The sequence below is a fragment of the Coregonus clupeaformis genome, unplaced genomic scaffold (assembly GCF_020615455.1).
Source record: "Coregonus clupeaformis isolate EN_2021a unplaced genomic scaffold, ASM2061545v1 scaf0117, whole genome shotgun sequence".
In the NCBI taxonomy this organism is placed as follows: domain Eukaryota; kingdom Metazoa; phylum Chordata; class Actinopteri; order Salmoniformes; family Salmonidae; genus Coregonus; species Coregonus clupeaformis.
Genome location: NW_025533572.1, coordinates 306,141 through 328,058, shown reverse-complemented (window position 1 = coordinate 328,058; position 21,918 = coordinate 306,141). Strand labels below are relative to the sequence as shown.

The 21,918-nt window shown below is 46.6% G+C and overlaps 1 protein-coding gene across 3 annotated transcripts in view; it reads right to left on the bottom strand.

Annotated features, from left to right (window-relative positions):
• LOC121558449 (inhibitor of apoptosis protein-like) overlaps positions 1–16,382 on the bottom strand; it is a 74,814-nt gene extending 58,432 nt beyond the window's left edge. For 2 of the 3 annotated variants that reach the window (XM_045213502.1, XM_045213503.1), the window contains exons 1-4: positions 11,107–11,200; positions 6,812–6,926; positions 2,621–2,786; positions 2,173–2,324 (exon numbers count right to left, since the gene is read on the bottom strand). In XM_045213502.1, the coding sequence (XP_045069437.1) occupies positions 2,173–2,324; positions 2,621–2,786; positions 6,812–6,926; positions 11,107–11,200 (527 nt within the window). Of the gene's footprint in view, positions 1–2,172; positions 2,325–2,620; positions 2,787–6,811; positions 6,927–11,106; positions 12,643–12,908; positions 14,256–15,582; positions 15,711–16,281 lie in introns of those variants that run through there. The other variant, XM_045213501.1, reaches the window with a different exon arrangement.
• Positions 16,383–21,918: the final 5,536 nt, after the last annotated feature.

Below are 21,918 nucleotides of genomic sequence, written 5' to 3'. Positions count from 1 at the left end.
TGGGAAGGGTTAGGGTTAGGGTTAGGCGTAGGTCCCCTTAGTGGGAAGGGTTAGGGTTAGGGTTAGGCGAGGTCCCCTTAGTGGGAAGGGTTAGGGTTAGGGTTAGGGTTAGGCGTAGGTCCCCTTAGTGGGAAGGGTTAGGGTTAGGGTTAGGGTTAGGCGTAGGTCCCCTTAGTGGGAAGGGTTAGGGTTAGGGTTAGGGTTAGGCGTAGGTCCCCTTAGTGGGAAGGGTTAGGGTTAGGGTTAGGGGTAGGTCCCCTTAGTGGGAAGGGTTAGGGTTAGGGTTAGGCGTAGGGTTAGGCGTAGGTCCCCTTAGTGGGAAGGGTTAGGGTTAGGGTTAGGGTTAGGCGTAGGTCCCCTTAGTGGGAAGGGTTAGGGTTAGGGTTAGGGTTAGGCGTAGGTCCCCTTAGTGGGAAGGGTTAGGGTTAGGGTTAGGCGTAGGTCCCCTTAGTGGGAAGTAGCCATCAACTACTAGTAAGAAACTGGAGGGGGGTTTGGGGGGACTCCCCCGGATTATTATATATATATATTTATTTTTTCGAATGCCAATTTATTCAGTACTTTGAGTAACTGGTTCGGTAAAAAGCAGAGGGATGTGGCTGGAGAAATGTAACCACTCTCCAATTATATGGATGCAAGGACTGACCATCCATGATATCAAAATTATAGTTTTAACCATGTTATGAGGCTATATAGTGTTTGTTAAAAATGTTACAAACATTGGAGTAAAATATATTTTGGGTTCTGATGGGGTACGACTTTTGAACTAAGCTTGTGAGGTATTTCTAAGTTATATTCTTCAAGAATCAAATGGGTACATATCATTAATTTATAAGTCCAAAAATGGATGTAGCAACTGCTGATTGCCCCTTTAAGGTTACAAGTGTTTTAATGATGCATCGTTTCTATAAACGGCCGAAGAACTCACGGGTTTCCCAAAACACCACGTAAGAAGAACTTTCAATAAGTGCGTCGTTGGACCATGTGCCCATACTGATGCTCTCGGATCAGCCATTCAGATCTTACCTTAACATTAGATACTGACGACGGATCAGCTCCTAGAAATAAATGATCAGCATTTGGCTGGAAATATTGAGGCGGCTTATTCTAATGCTTAGGCTATGCAGTAAATCAAATATTTGGCACGTCATTGTGCACATTGTTAGGCCTACACATTAGACAGTAGCCTACAAAATATAACTCCATGTCAATGGTAGTAGGTCAAAGCTGCGTGCTGGAAAACCTTGGTAGAGCATGGGTGGAGTTGGCATTGTGGTGCTCATGTGAATTTCCTTTCTTTTTTGACTTCAGACCAACGCCTATTATAACTATAACCAGTCACTACCATTACTACTGTAGACACTACCACTACTATAACTATAACCAGTCACTACCACTACTATAACCAGTCACTACCACTACTATAACCAGTCACTACCATTACTATAACCAGTCACTACCACTACTATAACTATAACCAGTCACTACCACTACTATAACCAGTCACTACCACTACTATAACTATAACCAGTCACTACCACTACTATAACTATAACCAGTCACTACCACTACTATAACTATAACCAGTCACTATCACTACTATAACTATAACCAGCCACTACCACTACTACTGTAGACACTACCACTACTATAACTATTACTATAATCTAGTGTAGTAAACTAGTGTTATTGAATATTTATCTGGTAACATCTACAGAAAGGTTTCAGAGAACATTTGACAAATACAAAAAAATGCTTAAATAAAATGTTAGTGCAGCCAGCCAATCAGAGCGTAGAAACAGCTAGCCAATAAGAGCGTAGAAACAGCCAGCTAATAAGAGCGTAGAAACAGCCAGCCAATCAGAGCGTAGAAACAGCCAGCCAATCAGAGCGTAGAAACAGCCAGCCAATCAGAGCGTAGAAACAGCCAGCCAATAAGAGCTTAGAAACAGCCAGCCAATCAGAGCGTAGAAACAGCCAGCCAATAAGAGCGTAGAAACAGCCAGCCAATCAGAGCGTAGAAACAGCCAGCCAATAAGAGCGTAGAAACAGCCAGCCAATCAGAGCATAGAAACAGCCAGCCAATCAGAGCGTAGAAACAGCCAGCCAATAAGAACGTAGAAACAGCCAGCCAATCAGAGCGTAGAAACAGCCAGCCAATAAGAGCCTTACATGTCCTCTACTTCTCGGGAGCTCAGTAGGCTGGAGGGGGGCGGGGCAGAGAACCCCATATTCAAATATCCAATCGGCTCGTCACCCGGCACCGGGTTGGGGACGGGGTTAGGGGCAGAGACGGGGAGGGGGGCTGGGCCAGGGCCTGACACCTGGGGGAGATAACACATGTTGTTAGACATCAGACACAAAAAAAAAAATGTATGCACGCATGACTGTAAGTCGCTTTGGATAAAAGCGTCTGCTAAATGGCATATTATTATTATTACATCATCATCCCCACCACCATCACCATCAGAAACCACCACCACCACCACCATCACCATCACCACCACACCACCACCACACCATCAGAAACCACCACCCCATTATCACCACAATCATCATCACCACCCCAGTCATTCCATCATCATCATCATAAACATCATCACCACAATCATCATCTCACCGGTATGACGGGTGTGCTGCATAGCGGAGAGAAGGCGCTGTGAGAAGAGGAGAGGAGGTTGGCAGTGGAGGGTAGACTCTGGATGAAGGAGCAGGAGGGCGAGAGCTGTCGGTGTGTCTCAGCAGGACAGTCCCCTGTCTGCCAGCCCTCCACCGTCACGTTACACCTGGACCAGGAACAAATCAATTACACAATTAGATGTCACGTTACACCTGGACCAGGATGTGGCAATGATAACCACCTGAAACACTGCACCCTGTCTCCAACCCCAGTATAGAACCATCACCCACCTGAAACACTGCCCCCTGTCTCCAACCATCACCCACCTGAAACACTGCACCCTGTCTCCAACCCCAGTATAGAACCATCACCCACCTGAAACACTGCCCCCTGTCTCCAACCCCAGTATAGAACCATCACCCACCTGAAACGCTGCACCCTGTCTCCAACCCCAGTATAGAACCATCACCCACCTGAAACACTGCACCCTGTCTCCAACCATCACCCACCTGAAACACTGCACCCTGTCTCCAACCATCACCCACCTGAAACACTGCACCCTGTCTCCAACCCCAGTATAGAACCATCACCCACCTGAAACACTGCACCCTGTCTCCAACCCCAGTATAGAACCATCACCCACCTGAAACACTGCCCCCTGTCTCCAACCCCAGTATAGAACCATCACCCACCTGAAACACTGCACCCTGTCTCCAACCCCAGTATAGAACCATCACCCACCTGAAACACTGCCCCCTGTCTCCAACCCCAGTATAGAACCATCACCCACCTGAAACACTGCACCCTGTCCCCAACCATCACCCACCTGAAACACTGCCCCCTGTCTCCAACCATCACCCACCTGAAACACTGCACCCTGTCTCCAACCATCACCCACCTGAAACACTGCCCCCTGTCTCCAACCCCAGTATAGAACCATCACCCACCTGAAACACTGCCCCCTGTCTCCAACCATCACCCACCTGAAACACTGCACCCTGTCTCCAACCCCAGTATAGAACCATCACCCACCTGAAACGCTGCACCCTGTCTCCAACCATCACCCACCTGAAACACTGCCCCCTGTCTCCAACCCCAGTATAGAACCATCACCCACCTGAAACACTGCACCCTGTCTCCAACCCCAGTATAGAACCATCACCCACCTGAAACACTGCACCCTGTCTCCAACCATCACCCACCTGAAACACTGCACCCTGTCTCCAACCATCACCCACCTGAAATACTGTCCCCTGTCTCCAACCCCAGTATAGAACCATCACCCACCTGAAACGCTGCACCCTGTCTCCAACCATCACCCACCTGAAACACTGCCCCCTGTCTCCAACCCCAGTATAGAACCATCACCCACCTGAAACACTGCACCCTGTCTCCAACCCCAGTATAGAACCATCACCCACCTGAAACACTGCCCCCTGTCTCCAACCCCAGTATAGAACCATCACCCACCTGAAACACTGCACCCTGTCTCCAACCCCAGTATAGAACCATCACCCACCTGAAACACTGCCCCCTGTCTCCAACCATCACCCACCTGAAATACTGTCCCCTGTCTCCAACCCCAGTATAGAACCATCACCCACCTGAAACGCTGCACCCTGTCTCCAACCATCACCCACCTGAAACACTGCCCCCTGTCTCCAACCCCAGTATAGAACCATCACCCACCTGAAACACTGCACCCTGTCTCCAACCCCAGTATAGAACCATCACCCACCTGAAACACTGCACCCTGTCTCCAACCCCAGTATAGAACCATCACCCACCTGAAACACTGCCCCCTGTCTCCAACCCCAGTATAGAACCATCACCCACCTGAAACACTGCCCCCTGTCTCCAACCATCACCCACCTGAAACACTGCCCCCTGTCTCCAACCCCAGTATAGAACCATCACCCACCTGAAACACTGCCCCCTGTCTCCAACCATCACCCACCTGAAACACTGCCCCCTGTCTCCAACCCCAGTATAGAACCATCACCCACCTGAAACACTGCCCCCTGTCTCCAACCCCAGTATAGAACCATCACCCACCTGAAACACTGCCCCCTGTCTCCAACCATCACCCACCTGAAATACTGTCCCCTGTCTCCAACCCCAGTATAGAACCATCACCCACCTGAAACACTGCCCCCTGTCTCCAACCCCAGTATAGAACCATCACCCACCTGAAACACTGCCCCTGTCTCCAACCCCAGTATAGAACCATCACCCACCTGAAACACTGCCCCCTGTCTCCAACCCCAGTATAGAACCATCACCCACCTGAAACACTGCCCCCTGTCTCCAACCCCAGTATAGAACCATCACCCACCTGAAACACTGCCCCCTGTCTCCAACCATCACCCACCTGAAACACTGCACCCTGTCTCCAACCATCACCCACCTGAAACACTGCACCCTGTCTCCAACCATCACCCACCTGAAACACTGCCCCCTGTCTCCAACCCCAGTATAGAACCATCACCCACCTGAAACACTGCCCCCTGTCTCCAACCCCAGTATAGAACCATCACCCACCTGAAACACTGCCCCCTGTCTCCAACCCCAGTATAGAACCATCACCCACCTGAAACACTGCCCCCTGTCTCCAACCCCAGTATAGAACCATCACCCACCTGAAACGCTGCACCCTGTCTCCAACCCCAGTATAGAACCATCACCCACCTGAAACACTGCACCCTGTCTCCAACCATCACCCACCTGAAACACTGCACCCCTGTCTCCAACCATCACCCACCTGAAACACTGCACCCTGTCTCCAACCCCAGTATAGAACCATCACCCACCTGAAACACTGCCCCTGTCTCCAACCCCAGTATAGAACCATCACCCACCTGAAACACTGCACCCTGTCTCCAACCCCAGTATAGAACCATCACCCACCTGAAACACTGCCCCCTGTCTCCAACCCCCAGTATAGAACCATCACCCACCTGAAACACTGCACCCTGTCTCCAACCCCAGTATAGAACCATCACCCACCTGAAACACTGCCCCCTGTCTCCAACCCCAGTATAGAACCATCACCCACCTGAAACACTGCACCCTGTCTCCAACCATCACCCACCTGAAACACTGCACCCTGTCTCCAACCATCACCCACCTGAAATACTGTCCCCTGTCTCCAACCCCAGTATAGAACCATCACCCACCTGAAACACTGCCCCCTGTCTCCAACCATCACCCACCTGAAATACTGTCCCCTGTCTCCAACCCCAGTATAGAACCATCACCCACCTGAAACGCTGCACCCTGTCTCCAACCATCACCCACCTGAAACACTGCCCCCTGTCTCCAACCCCAGTATAGAACCATCACCCACCTGAAACACTGCACCCTGTCTCCAACCCCAGTATAGAACCAGCACCCACCTGAAACACTGCACCCTGTCTCCAACCCCAGTATAGAACCATCACCCACCTGAAACGCTGCACCCTGTCTCCAACCATCACCCACCTGAAACACTGCACCCTGTCTCCAACCCCAGTATAGAACCATCACCCACCTGAAACACTGCACCCTGTCTCCAACCCCAGTATAGAACCAGCACCCACCTGAAACACTGCACCCTGTCTCCAACCCCATAAATCACCCACCTGAAACCCTGCACCCTGTCTCCAACCATCACCCACCTGAAACACTGCACCCTGTCTCCAACCCCAGTATAGAACCATCACCCACCTGAACCCCCCAAACACTGCACCCTGTCTCCAACCCCAGTATAGAACCATCACCCACCTGAAACACTGCACCCTGTCTCCAACCATCACCCACCTGAAACCCTGCACCCTGTCTCCAACCCCCATCACCCACCTGAAACGCTGCACCCTGTCTCCAACCCATCATCACCCACCTGAAACACTGCACCCTGTCTCCAACCATCACCCACCTGAAACACTGCACCCTGTCTCCAACCCCAGTATAGAACCATCACCCACCTGAAACACTGCACCCTGTCTCCAACCATCACCCACCTGAAACCCTGCACCCTGTCTCCAACCATCACCCACCTGAAACACTGCACCCTGTCTCCAACCATCACCCACCTGAAACACTGCACCCTGTCTCCAACCCCAGTATAGAACCATCACCCACCTGAAACACTGCACCCTGTCTCCAACCATCACCCACCTGAAACCCTGCACCCTGTCTCCAACCATCACCCACCTGAAACACTGCACCCTGTCTCCAACCCCAGTATAGAACCATCCTGCCCTGGCCAGGGTGCGCTCTGTAACCGCCGCTGCCGGGAAGCGGGCGAAGGTGGAGATACGAAACAGTTCTGAGGAGAAAATAATAATCACAACTTTATAAGGTAGGTGTGTACAGCTTGTCTAAGGTAGGTGTGTACAGCTTGTCTAAGGTAGGTGTGTACAGCTTGTCTAAGGTAGGTGTGTGTGTTTTACACCAAATGAAACCCAGATGAGCATGCGTTGTAATGTTTCTAAAACAATACATGTATTACTAGTAAGAAGTAATGTGGTACATTGCATTGGGAATTCAGACCCCTTGACTTTTCCACATTTTGTTAAATTACAGCCTTATTCTAAAATGGATTAAATTAAATGTTTTCATCAATCTACACACAATAACCCATAATGACAAAGCAAAAACAGGTTATGGAACAGAAATACCTTATTTACATAAGTATTCAGACCATTAGCTATGAGACTCAAAATTGAGCTCCGGTGCATCCTGTTTCCATTGATCATCCTTGAGATGTTTCTACAACTTGATTGGAGTCCACCTGTGATACATTCAATTGATTGGACATGATTTGGAAAGGCACACACCTGTCTATATAAGGTCCCACAGTTGACAGTGCATGTCTGAGCAAAAACCAAGCCATGAGGTCTAAGGAATTGTCCGTAGAGCTCCGAGACAGGATTGTGTCGAGGCACAGGTCTGGGGAAGGGTACCAAAAAAAGTCAGCAGCATTGAATGTCCCCAAGAACACATTGGCCTCCATCTTTCTTAAATGGAAGAAGTTTGGAACCACCAAGACTCTTCTTAGAGCTGGCTGCCCGGCCAAACTGAGCAATCGGGGGAGAAGGGCCTTGGTCAGGGAGGTGACCAAGAACCCGATGGTCACTCTGACAGAGCTCCAGAGTTTCTCTGTGGAGATGGGAGAACCTTCCAGAAGGACAACCATTTCTACAGCACTCCACTAATCAGGCCTTTATGGTAGAGTGGCCAGACGGAAGCCACTCCTCTGTAAAAAGGCACATGGCAACCCGCTTGGAGTTTGCCAAAAGGCACCTAAAGACTCTCAGACCATGAGAAACAAGATTATCTGGTCTGAAGAAACCAAGATTGAACTCTTTGGCCTGAATGCCAAGCGTCACGTCTGGAGGAAACCTGGCACCATCCCTACGGTGAAGCATGGTGGTGGCAGCATCATGCTGTAGGGATGTTTTTCAGCGGCAGGGACTGGGAGACTAGTCAGGATCGAGGGAAAGATGAACGGAGCAAAGTACAGAGAGATCCTTGATGAAAACCTGCTCCAGAGCGCTCAGGACCTCAGACTGGGGTGAAGGTTCACCTTCCAACAGGACAACGACCGTAAGCACACATCCAAGACAATGCAGAAGTGGCTTCGGGACAAGTCTCTGAATGTCCTTGAGTGGCCCAGCCAGAGCCCGGACTTGAACCCGATCAAACATCTCTGGAGAGACTTGAAAATAGCTGTGCAGCGACGCTCCCCATCCAACCTGACAGATCTTGAGAGGATCTGCAGAGAAGAATGGGAGAAACTCCCCAAATACAGGTGTGCCAAGCTTGTAGCGTCATACCCAAGAAGACTCGAGGCTGTAATCGCTGCCAAAGGTGCTTCAACAAAGTACTGAGTAAAGGGTCTGAATACTTATGTAAATGTGATCAGTTCTTTCTTTTTTAATACATTTGCAAACATTTCTAAAAACCTGTTTTTGCTTTGTCATTATGGGGTATTGTGTGTAGATTGATGAGGGGAAAAAACGATAGAATACATTTCAGAATAAGGCTGTAACGTAACGAAATGTGGAAAAAGGGGTATGAATACTTTACGAATGCAATGTATATACAAAAGTATGTGGACACCCATTCAAATGAGTGGATTCGGCTATTTCAGCCACACCCGTTGCTGACAGGTATAGAAAATCGAGCACACAGCCATGCAATCTCCATAGACAAACATTGGCAGTAGAATGGCCTTACTGAAGAGTTCAGTGACTTTCAACATGGCACCGTCATAGGATGCCACCTTTCCAACAAGTCAGTTCATCAAATTTCTGCCCTGCTAGAGCTGCCCCGGTCAACTGTAAGTGCTGTTATTGTGAAGTGGAAACGTCTAGGAGGAACAACGGCTCAGCAGCGAAGTGGTAGGCCACACAAGCTCACAGAACGGGACCGCCGAGTGCTGAAGCACGTAAAGGTCGTCTGTCCTCGGTTGCAACACTCACTACAGAGTTCCAAACTGCCTTTTGAAGCAACGTCAGCACAATAACTGTTCGTCGGGAGATTCATGATGGGTTTCCAGGCCTAAGATCACCACAATGCCAAGCGTTGGCTGGAGTGGTGTAAAGCTCACCGCCATTGGACTCTGGAGCAGTGGAAACGCGTTCTCTGGAGTGATGAATCACGCTTCACAATCTGGTAGTCCAACGGACGAATCTGGGTTTGGCGGATGCCAGGAGAACGCTACCTGCCCCAATGTATAGTGCCAACTGTAAAGTTTGGTGGAGGAGGAATAATGGTCTGGGGCTGTTTTTCATTGGTTCGGCTAGGCCCCTTAGTTCCAGTGAAGGGAAATCTTAACGCTACAGCATACAATGACATTCTAGACAATTCTGTGCTTCCAACTTTGTGGCAACAGTTTGAGGAAGGCCCTTTCCTATTTCAGCATGGCAATGCCCCCGTGCACAAAGCGAGGTCCATACAGATATGGTTTGTGGAGATCAGTGTGGAAGAACTTGACTGGCCTGCACAGAGCCCTGACCTCAACCCCATTGAACACCTTTGGGATGAATTGGAACGCCGACTGCGAGCCAGGCCTAATCGCCCAACATCAGTGCCCGACCTCACTAATGCTCTTGTGGCTGAATGGAAGCAAGTCCCAGCAGCAATGTTCCAACATCTAGTGGAAAGCCTTCCCAGAAGAGTGGAGGCTGTTATAGCAGCAAAGGGGGACCAACTCCATATTAATGACCATGATTTTGGAATGAGATGTTCGACAAGCAGGTGTCCACATACTTTTGGTCAAGTAGTGTATAGTTTTAATATTACTTAATTTTTTGTGATCAAATGTTTTTTTAATTTTTTTTAAGAAAGACACAAAACAGGTACACCTAGACAGAGAAACATGTGACCAGACGAACAAGACAAACAGTTCCCATCCCACCCTCCACCCAAAATTAGATTAGTGGTTCACAATAGCAGTGTTTTGACAGTCATACATTGATGAGAGAGCAAATATGTTTCTTTCACTAGTCCCATGCATGCGTCACACAGATATTTCCATGACTAATGTCCATGAATGATAGCAGGCACTGCTGTCTGTGTAAAGAATGAGGAGCCTGCCAACGTGAGGCTGTCATTGTTTTGGCTGCTGTTAATCCAGCCAGCCAAATACGTCGCTGTTTGACAGATAGTTTTAAAGTAGTGTCATGATTTAACAATTAAAATAGATGGTACATTTCTACCCATTATGTCGGAGAGACAGGATGAAACAAGTCCAGAAACATAAAACCCCTGAGGGCACAGGGAGCAATTTGGGGATTGTCTAACTTTCATCTTCAATAGTGTAAATCAAATAAAAAGTGACCCGAGTCTTTTAACCAAAATATCACAGACGAGACAAAAATGTTCCCCTGCCCCTTTAAGGGCAGGAGGTTACCGCGGCAACACGTCAGGGACAGTGTGTCTCTGGGTTTGAGTCTGACTAGTAGCCTCCCTAGCAGTGGACACAAACTCAAATGTTGAAAAACATGGCTTGTGAACAAAACAACGTAAATAGCCAAGACACAATCACTTTAGTATACTTTATAGTAAATTAGACCATCTTTTATGCCTGTGGACAGAGCTTCAAAAATGTTTTTATCTTCAGCACTTCAATCACGGTATACACAGCTGCTCAGCCAGGCAGTGTTGCTTCAAGTCGAACAAGGTTGGATATTCGAGGATTCGTTGTTCTTTGCACTGTGGAGCCCCGACCACCCTGTGGAGCCCCGACCACCCTGTGGAGCCCCGACCACCCTGTGGAGCCCCGACCACCCTGTGGAGCCCCGACCACCCGCCAATGTGGCTGGTGAAATAGACATCTTACCGCCAATGCAAAAATCTGATGTTTATTTTAGGCCCTGTGTGTGTGTGTGTGTGTGTGAGTCGTACCTGAAGAGTTGTCGTACTGCAGGGTGTGTCTAACGTGTGTGTGTGTGTGTGTGTGTGTGTGTGTGTGTGTGTGTGTGTGTGTGTGTGTGTCGTACCTGAAGAGTTGTCGTACTGCAGGTCAGCTGGGGCTCCGTTCCGACACAGACCCATGAGGAACGGGCTGTTCCGGAGATGGACCAGGGTGTCCATTTACAGATAGGTTATACAGGCTAGATATAGACAGTCTAGATATACAGGTATTAGAGTTTGTAGAATTAGAGAAAAGGAAGGGCTGTTCTCCTCAGAGAGAGAGGGATAAGTATACCCAGGGCAGGGAAACACACACACACACACACACACACACACACACACACACACACACACACAGGCTCCTGCACACACACAGCCATGTGATTGATGGTAACAGGATGCGTTCTACGTCATCTCACACATCAGCCTGTAAATGAACAGGATGCGTTCTACGTCATCTCACACATCAGCCTGTAAATGAACAGGATGCGTTCTACGTCATCTCACACATCAGCCTGTAAATGAAACTGAAGAGTTTTCTGATGAAACAGAACTGATCTGACTGCTCTGATGACAATAGAAACCTAAAGAAGAGAAACAGAAAACCGCCTTGTCTGTCACAATAATATATCACAATATGCCAGAAAACTGTCTGTCTATCACAATATGCCAGACAACTGTCTGTCTGTCACAATAATATATCACAATATGCCAGAAAACTGTCTGTCTATCACAATATGCCAGACAACTGTCTGTCTGTCACAATAATATATCACAATATGCCAGACAACTGTCTGTCTGTCACAATAATATATCACAATATGCCAGACAACTGTCTGTCTGTCACAATAATATATCACAATATGCCAGACAACTGTCTGTCACAATAATATATCACAATATGCCAGAAAACTGTCTGTCACAATAATATATCACAATATGCCAGAAAAATGTCTGTCACAATAATATATCACAATATGCCATTTAGCAGATTATTTTATAGAAAGCGAGTACAGTCAGTCATGTCTGAGCCACAGAGGACTGTCTGCCTGCCTGCCTGCCTGCCTGCCTGCCTGTCTGTCTGTCTGTCTGTCTGCCTGTCTGCCTGTCTGTCTGTCTGCCTGCCTGTCTGCCTGTCTGCCTGCCTGCCTGCCTGCCTGCCTGCCTGTAACCACCAGACTAGGCCACACCACTCTGTCCGCTCCTGATAGCAACACAACCACATCAGGTGGATCCCCTCAGCCCTGTCCCCTGGTCACAGACAGGTATATAACCTCAGCCCTGTCCCCTGGTCACAGACAGACAGACAGGTATATAACCTCAGCCCTGTCCCCTGGTCACAGACAGGTATATAACCTCAGCCCTGTCCCCTGGTCACAGACAGGTATATAACCTCAGCCCTGTCCCCTGGTCACAGACAGGTATATAACCTCAGCCCTGTCCCCTGGTCACAGACAGACAGACAGACAGACAGACAGGTATATAACCTCAGCCCTGTCCCCTGGTCACACACAGACAGACAGACAGGTATATAACCTCAGTCCTGTCCCCTGGTCACAGACAGGTATATAACCTCAGTCCTGTCCCCTGGTCACACACAGACAGACAGACAGGTATATAACCTCAGTCCTGTCCTCTGGTCACAGACAGGTATATAACCTCAGTCCTGTCCCCTGGTCACAGACAGGTATATAACCTCAGCCCTGTCCCCTGGTCACACACAGACAGACAGACAGGTATATAACCTCAGTCCTGTCCCCTGGTCACAGACAGGTATATAACCTCAGTCCTGTCCCCTGGTCACACACAGACAGACAGACAGGTATATAACCTCAGCCCTGTCCCCTGGTCACAGACAGACAGACAGACAGACAGACAGGTATATAACCTCAGCCCTGTCCCCTGGTCACAGACAGACAGACAGACAGACAGACAGGTATATAACCTCAGCCCTGTCCCCTGGTCACAGACAGGTATATAACCTCAGCCCTGTCCCCTGGTCACAGACAGACAGACAGACAGACAGATATATAACCTCAGCCCTGTCCCCTGGTCACAGACAGGTATATAACCTCAGTCCTGTCCCCTGGTCACAGACAGGTATATAACCTCAGTCCTGTCCCCTGGTCACACAGACAGGTATAATGTTCAACTGAAATAAAATCTTAATAATAACATTGTCTTATGGATCATCCTGGATCAGAGAGAACTGGTCTCCCTGACTCACCAACACACTCTCTGTCCTCCCTGACTCACCACTCACCAACACACTCTCTGTTCTCCCTGACTCACCAACACACTCTCTGTCCTCCCTGACTCACCACTCACCAACACACTCTCTGTTCTCCCTGACTCACCAACACACTCTCTGTTCTCCCTGACTCACCACTCACCAACACACTCTCTGTTCTCCCTGACTCACCAACACACTCTCTGTTCTCCCTGACTCACCACTCACCAACACACTCTCTGTTCTCCCTGACTCACCAACACACTCTCTGTCCTCCCTGACTCACCACTCACCAACACACTCTCTGTTCTCCCTGACTCACCAACACACTCTCTGTCCTCCCTGACTCACCACTCACCAACACACTCTCTGTTCTCCCTGACTCACCAACACACTCTCTGTTCTCCCTGACTCACCACTCACCAACACACTCTCTGTTCTCCCTGACTCACCAACACACTCTCTGTTCTCCCTGACTCACCACTCACCAACACACTCTCTGTTCTCCCTGACTCACCAACACACTCTCTGTCCTCCCTGACTCACCACTCACCAACACACTCTCTGTCCTCCCTGACTCACCACTCACCAACACACTCTCTGTTCTCCCTGACTCACCAACACACTCTCTGGTCTCCCTGACACACCACTCACCAACCGACTCAACTCTGAACGCATGGCTGTGTGTATGGGGGCTGAGATTTGGGATTTGATGTCAACGTAAGACATGGTGAATATGGACAGAACTCTCACACACACACACACACACACACACACACACACAGACACACACACACACACACAGACACACACACACACACACACACAGCCCTGGGTATGGCGGGTCAGCCCTCTCCCCCTGAGTGGAACATCCCTCCTGGGGTAGTTTAGGTCTCCATGGCAGCAGAGATTAACCAGACCAAGAAATAACTTTATCTGTCAGAGAGGAAGGTTTAATGGAAGAATAAAAGTTGTCCTCCTTTACTGTATAAATGTTGATAACACCTGTAGGGGAGACAGAAATATCACATTAGTAGAATGTTGTAGTAGTAGTATTTATTAGGATCCACAATTAGCTGGAGCCGAGGCAGCTGCTACTCTTCCTGAGGTCCAAATTACAGCTAAATTACATACAGCTAATTCCATATTCAGACAACAGACAGAGGAACATCGCATTAATAGAATGTGTCCTACTGGTTGATTTCCCCTGTAATTAATGCATTACATAGCTACGTGGTTAAAACATATTCAGACAACAGCAGGTGTGGCGGGTTCAGAACTTCCTGCTTTTGAATTGGAGGGAATGAATCGGTCCTAGAAAAGGACACAGATAGCTACACAGTGGAGATTTTATCATACCACTTATGTACAGTGTTTTCCTCAGACCAGGTTTAATGTTGCTTACACGCACACACCACGTACTATATTTTAAAATACAGCAAGCTAACTAGCTAGCTACAGCGGCATTCAGCTACGTAGCTAGCTAGCGCAGTCAAGTTAGGCTAAAATGGCAGAACATTAACGTATATGGCGCACGAAGTCATATTGCTTTTTTTCCAACTACTTACATTTTCCCTCCTGTACAACATTTGGGATCTGCTGTAATTCCACATTTTAAATGTGGTGCAGAAACATGTATTCATTGTCTGAGATGGTGACACTTAGTTTTAACGAGTGTTAGCTGGTGTTGTCTGTGTAGCTAAATGGCGTCATTCCATTGTTGTCAGCCGTTACTGCTAGCTAGCTAGCTACGTGCTTCCAGGGGCTACAATGTCAATATTACAGTCACAACACCACAGACCGACAACCCTGCCTGAACACTGGTCAAATACAACAGACCGACAACCCTGCCTGAACACTGGTCAAATACAACAGACCGACAACCCTGCCTGAACACTGGTCAAATACAACAGACCGACAACCCTGCCTGAACACTGGTCAAATACAACAGACCGACAACCCTGCCTGAACACTGGTCAAATACAACAGACCGACAACCCTGCCTGAACACTGGTCAAACACCACAGACCGACAACCCTGCCTGAACACTGGTCAAATACAACAGACCGACAACCCTGCCTGAACACTGGTCAAATACAACAGACCGACAACCCTGCCTGAACACTGGTCAAACACCACAGACCGACAACCCTGCCTGAACACTGGTCAAATACAACAGACCGACAACCCTGCCTGAACACTGGTCAAATACAACAGACCGACAACCCTGCCTGAACACTGGTCAAATACAACAGACCGACAACCCTGCCTGAACACTGGTCAAATACAACACTGAAGCCCCTATCCTCATGTCGTTAGACCAGTGACTCACCCTCCAGAAATGTCTCTGATCTGTAGAAATCCCCTTTCTGCGGTCACTTCCTTTCCCGTAGATCTGACGACGTTTCCGACCGAGAAGAAACCAAGTAGGGTTTTAGAAATTCCACTGTCTATAGTTCTCTATGGGGAAAGAACCATCAATGTATTAGTAATCATGATAATTCCATCCATAATGACAGGACATTTCATAGCAAAACGAAATAACGTTACATTTTTACATTTGAGTCATTTAGCAGACGCTCTTATCCAGAGCGACTTACAGTTAGTGAGTGCATACATTTTCATAATAAATGTAATAGTCCCTTATATAACGTGCTCCTCTGTAGCTCAGCTGGTAGATCACCGCGCTTGTAACGTCAGGGTAATGGGTTCGATCCCCGGGACCACCCATACGTAAAAATTTATGCACACATGACTGTAAGTCGCTTTGGATAAAAGCGTCTGCTAAATGCCATATTATTATTATTATAATAATATCACATGTTTTGGACCATAATTAATTACAGGATCAAACAACATTTTAATTTCAACAAGTTATACACACCAAGTTGTTTAAAATGTACAGTAGGCTTGGCTACAACATCCATTACAGGAAATGTATGCTTGTCCATGTATGGTTTTAATTTAGACCACATGATCGATCATATGACGGCGTGAATATGACAGCAGAGTAATAAAATGGTTAACTTACTTTTGTCCAACAGTTTTCAGGCAGATCACAGGGAGGAAAGAAGAGCTGAACTAGCGGCAGCCGAACCAGAAAGACCACATGTGGAACCTTACATTATGCTTATGACTCGACTGGCCTCCACACAAGGGGAATACCAGTTTGATTTGCAACGTGTTAAACCTTGTGGGTGGCTTAGTCAGATAATATGGTGCGAATGTGATATAGTGTAACATCTGCAACGTTAATGCAGGAACATTTTGATCGATGTTAACGTCATAGTCAACGGCCAGTTTACCTGTTGATGTTTTCCCAGTGGTGGAAAAAGTACCCAATTGTCATACTTGAGTAAAAGTAAAGATACCTTAATAGAAAATGACTCAAGTAAAAGTTAGTCACCCAGTAAAATACTACAAAAAGTAAATGGAATTAATACTTAAGTATCAAAAGTAAAAGTATACATCGATTTTCTTGTAGTTTTTTAAATTTACAGATAGCCAGGGGCACATGTAGTGTATGGAGATTATGACTTTGCTAATGTTTTCAAGTAGGAACCTGAGAGGATGTTTATTCGGGGGTGGCAGGTAGCTTAGTGGTTAAGAGCGTTGTGCCAGTAACCGAAAGGTCGCTGGTTCTAATCCCCGAGCCGACTAGGTGAAAAATCTGTCGATGTGCCCTTGAGCAAGGCACTTAACCCTAATTGCTCCTGTAAGTCGCTCTGGATAAGAGCGTCTGCTAAATGACGTAAATGTATTCAGTTTCAGAGGGAGTTGTTTTAGAGTGACGCCCCATAGAACAGAGGGAGTGTGTGTTGTAGACAGGGGATTGGACAGTAGAGGGAGCCACCCATATTTTGGGAAAGATTATAAGTACTGGGTTTGAACAAAGAACATTAGAGCGGACATTGTAATTTGGAAAACACTGCTCTCCGGGTGATCATGACATCTGTAAACTTATGCTGAAATCTTGTGATATGAATAAAACTTATGATCGAAGTTCAGTATAAGCGGACTCCTTTGTTTAACAGCATAATTAGCAACATTGACTCGACACTACACACACTCCAACACTCAGACATAATTTACAACACATAATTTACAAACAAGCATTTGCGTTTTGGGACAGATCGAAATTTACTGGGGGGAGGGGTGGTCCAAAATAGGGGAGGGTTGTCAAACTATTTTCTTTTGATTTGGGGAGGGTAGTGTGGTTTTTGGGGGGGGCACAGGGGAGGGTTGGGTGGTTTTTTGGGGGGCACAGGGGAGGGTTGGGGGGTTTTTTGGGGGGGCACAGGGGAGGGTTGGGTGGTTTTTGGGGGGCACAGGGGAGGGTTGGGTGGTTTTGGGGGGCACAGGGAGGGTTGGGTGGTTTTTGGGGGGCACAGGGGATGGTTGGGGGGGTTTTTTTGGGGGGCACAGGGGAGGGTTGGGTGGTTTTGGGGGGCACAGGGGAGGGTTGTGTGGTTTTTGGGGGGGCACAGGGGAGGGTAGTGCGTTTTTTCCCTGGTTTACATTAGCTCTTCTGTTCGTATTTTCCCTATAAACGATGACTTGACTTTTTATATTACCCTGATAAAGTTTAGAAACGTTTGTGAAGGTTTGGTTTGGTGTGGCTATTATTAACCTTTACCTACTGCAGGCTGTGATATGAAGGCAGGGCGCCCCGGGGCTCCAACTGACTCCTATGATATGACGGCAGGGTTTTTTGGGGGGGGCACAGGGGAGGGTTGCATGGTTTTTGGGGGGGCACAGGGGAGGGTTGTGTGGTTTTTGGGGGGCACAGGGGAGGGTTGTGTGGTTTTTGGGGGGGCACAGGGGAGGGTTGTGTGGTTTTTGGGGGGCACAGGGGAGGGTTGTGTGGTTTTTGGGGGGGCACAGGGGAGGGTTGTGTGGTTTTGGGGGGCACAGGGGAGGGTTGGGTGGTTTTTGGGGGGCACAGGGGAGGGTTGTGTGGTTTTTGGGGGGGGCACAGGGGGAGGGTTGTGTGGTTTTGGGGGGCACAGGGGAGGGTTGTGTGGTTTTTGGGGGGGCACAGGGGAGGGTTGTGTGGTTTTTGGGGGGCACAGGGGAGGGTAGTGCGTTTTTTCCCTGGTTTACATTAGCTCTTCTGTTCGTATTTTCCCTATAAACGATGACTTGACTTTTTATATTACCCTGATAAAGTTTAGAAACGTTTGTGAAGGTTTGGTTTGGTGTGGCTATTATTAACCTTTACCTACTGCAGGCTGTGATATGAAGGCAGGGCGCCCCGGGGCTCCAACTGACTCCTATGATATGACGGCAGGGCGCCCGGGGCTCCAACTGTTGAACTCCCACAGTTGAACTTGAGGTGAGGAAGACTGTTTCAGGCCCACCAGAGTTACTCATATAATATAACAATATAATGCTTGTCTTTATACACAATATTCTGATCGAATATTTACGAATTAGCCTCCTTCTGTACGTCTATAACAGATGCAGTTCCCATCTGACATAAATAAATGCATGTCGGTGTCGTAGCATGCCACTGGCATATCTCTATCTCTCTGGAGTTAGGCCTAAGGTTCTCTTCCTTTATATAGGCTATATATATATATATATACTGTATATTTATGAAAATGTTAATATCATACAGTGGAAACATTAGCCTATAGACCTATGCATGCAATACCCGGATACATGTAGTGCTCAAATCTCTGACAGCTGAACCGTGAGGTGGACAATTAGTTGTTTTAGGAAAGTTGCCTAAAAACCAATAAAAAATAGGCTATTAAGTTCTGCATATGCTACACATCGAAACACAAGTGATAGTGTTTTGGTAATTTGTTATAAGCTGTTTTAAGAACACGTAAATGTGGCTAATTTGGCCAACATGCCTGGTTTATTGATGGCGTTGGCTGCAACAGGTCAGATCTGAATGCATATGGATGTCCGGTAAATTTAAATCTTCCATGTCATGTTGTCCGGCGCCAAATTTTCCTACATTAAACTCTGAAATGGCATATTGTTTTTATTAAGATTTTAGAATATTTGCATGAAGATCTGTCAATTAGATGGAAACCTAGCTAGCACGCTAGTCCAGTGTCACTTTGATAATGCCTGCAAATCTATGTAATGTGTCTGTATCTATGTAATGTGTCTGTATCTCTGTAATGTGTCTGTATCTCTGTAATGTGTCTGTATCTATGTAATGTGTCTGTAATGTGTCTGTATCTCTGTAATGTGTCTGTATCTCTGTAATGTGTCTGTATCTCTGTAATGTGTCTGTATCTCTGTAAAGTGTCTGCATCTATGTAATGTGTCTGTATCTCTGTAATGTGTCTGTATCTCTGTAATGTGTCTATATAATGTGTCTGTATCTCTGTAATGTGTCTGTATCTCTGTAATGTGTCTGTATCTCTGTAATGTGTCTATATAATGTGTCTGTATCTCTGTAATGTGTCTGTATCTCTGTAATGTGTCTGTATCTCTGTAATGTGTCTGTGTCTATGTAATGTGTCTGTATCTCTGTAATGTGTCTGTATCTATGTAATGTGTCTGTCTGTAATGTGTCTGTATCTCTGTAATGTGTCTGTATCTCTGTAATGTGTCTGTATCTCTGTAATGTGTCTGTATCTCTGTAATGTGTCTGTAATGTGTCTGTATCTCTGTAATGTGTCTATATAATGTGTCAGTATCTCTGTAATGTGTCTGTATCTCTGTAATGTGTCTGTATCTCTGTAATGTGTCTGTATCTATGTAATGTGTCTGTATCTATGTAATGTGTCTGCATCTATGTAATGTGTCTATATCTATGTAATGTGTCTGTATCTCTGTAATGTGTCTGTATCTCTGTAATGTGTCTGTATCTCTGTAATGTGTCTGTATCTCTGTAATGTGTCTGTATCTCTGTAATGGGTCTGTATCTATGTAATGTGTCTGTATCTATGTAATGTGTCTGTCTGTAATGTGTCTGTATCTCTGTAATGTGTCTGTATCTATGTAATGTGTCTGTATCTATGTAATGTGTCTGTATCTATGTAATGTGTCTGTATCTATGTAATGTGTCTGTCTGTAATGTGTCTGTATCTCTGTAATGTGTCTGTAATGTGTCTGTATCTATGTAATGTGTCTGTCTGTAATGTGTCTGTATCTATGTAATGTGTCTGTCTATATAATGTGTCTGTATATCTGTAATGTGTCTGTATCTCTGTAATGTGTCTGTATCTCTGTAATGTGTCTGTATCTCTGTAATGTGTCTGTATCTATGTAATGTGTCTGTATCTATGTAATGTGTCTGTCTGTAATGTGTCTGTATCTCTGTAATGTGTCTGTATCTATGTAATGTGTCTGTATCTCTGTAATGTGTCTGTATCTATGTAATGTGTCTGTATCTCTGTAATGTGTCTGTATCTATGTAATGTGTCTGTATCTATGTAATGTGTCTGTATCTCTGTAATGTGTCTGTATCTCTGTAATGTGTCTGTATCTATGTAATGTGTCTGTATCTATGTAATGTGTCTGTATCTATGTAATGTGTCTGTATCTATGTAATGTGTCTGTATCTCTGTAATGTGTCTGTATCTATGTAATGTGTCTGTCTGTAATGTGTCTGTATCTATGTAATGTGTCTGTATCTCTGTAATGTGTCTGTATCTATGTAATGTGTCTGTATCTATGTAATGTGTCTGTCTGTAATGTGTCTGTATCTCTGTAATGTGTCTGTATCTCTGTAATGTGTCTGTATCTATGTAATGTGTCTGTAATGTGTCTGTATCTCTGTAATGTGTCTGTATCTCTGTAATGTGTCTGTAATGTGTCTGTATCTCTGTAATGTGTCTGTATCTCTGTAATGTGTCTGTATCTCTGTAATGTGTCTGTATCTCTGTAATGTGTCTGTATCTCTGTAATGTGTCTGTATCTCTGTAATGTGTATGTATCTATGTAATGTGTCTGTATCTATGTAATGTGTCTGTCTGTTATGTGTCTGTATCTCTGTAATGTGTCTGTATCTCTGTAATGTGTCTGTATCTCTGTAATGTGTCTGTATCTCTGTAATGTGTCTGTGTCTCTGTAATGTGTCTGTATCTCTGTAATGTGTCTATATAATGTGTCTGTATCTCTGTAATGTGTCTGTATCTCTGTAATGTGTCTGTATCTCTGTAATGTGTCTGTATCTACGTAATTGTTTATGTATTTATGTTAAAAATTGGGACCACAATGGAAATAAGTCCCCGACTTTGTTGTGTAATTCTTTAAATCATCTTTGTGTATCTATATGTATTTTTTTTACTGGGAAATAAAATAAATCCAAACTGTGCAGCGACCAATTGATGAATGGAAAGAGACATCTGTTACAAAACATCAAAAAGTTTAATGACATTTGGAGATCTGCTACAAGACCCTGGTGCTGCTACAAGACCCTGGTGCTGCTACAAGACCCTGGTGCTTGCCTACGGAGCTGTGAGGGGAACGGCACCTCCGTACCTTCGGGCTCTGATCAGTCCCTACACCCAAACGAGGGCATTGCGTTCATCCACCTCTGGCCTGCTGGCTCCCCTTCCTCTGCGGAAGCATAGTTCCCGCTCAGCCCAGTCAAAACTGCTCGCTGCTCTGGCACCCCAATGGTGGAACAAGCTCCCTCACGACGCCAAGACAGCGAAGTCACTCACCACCTTCCGGAGACACTTGAAACCCCACCTCT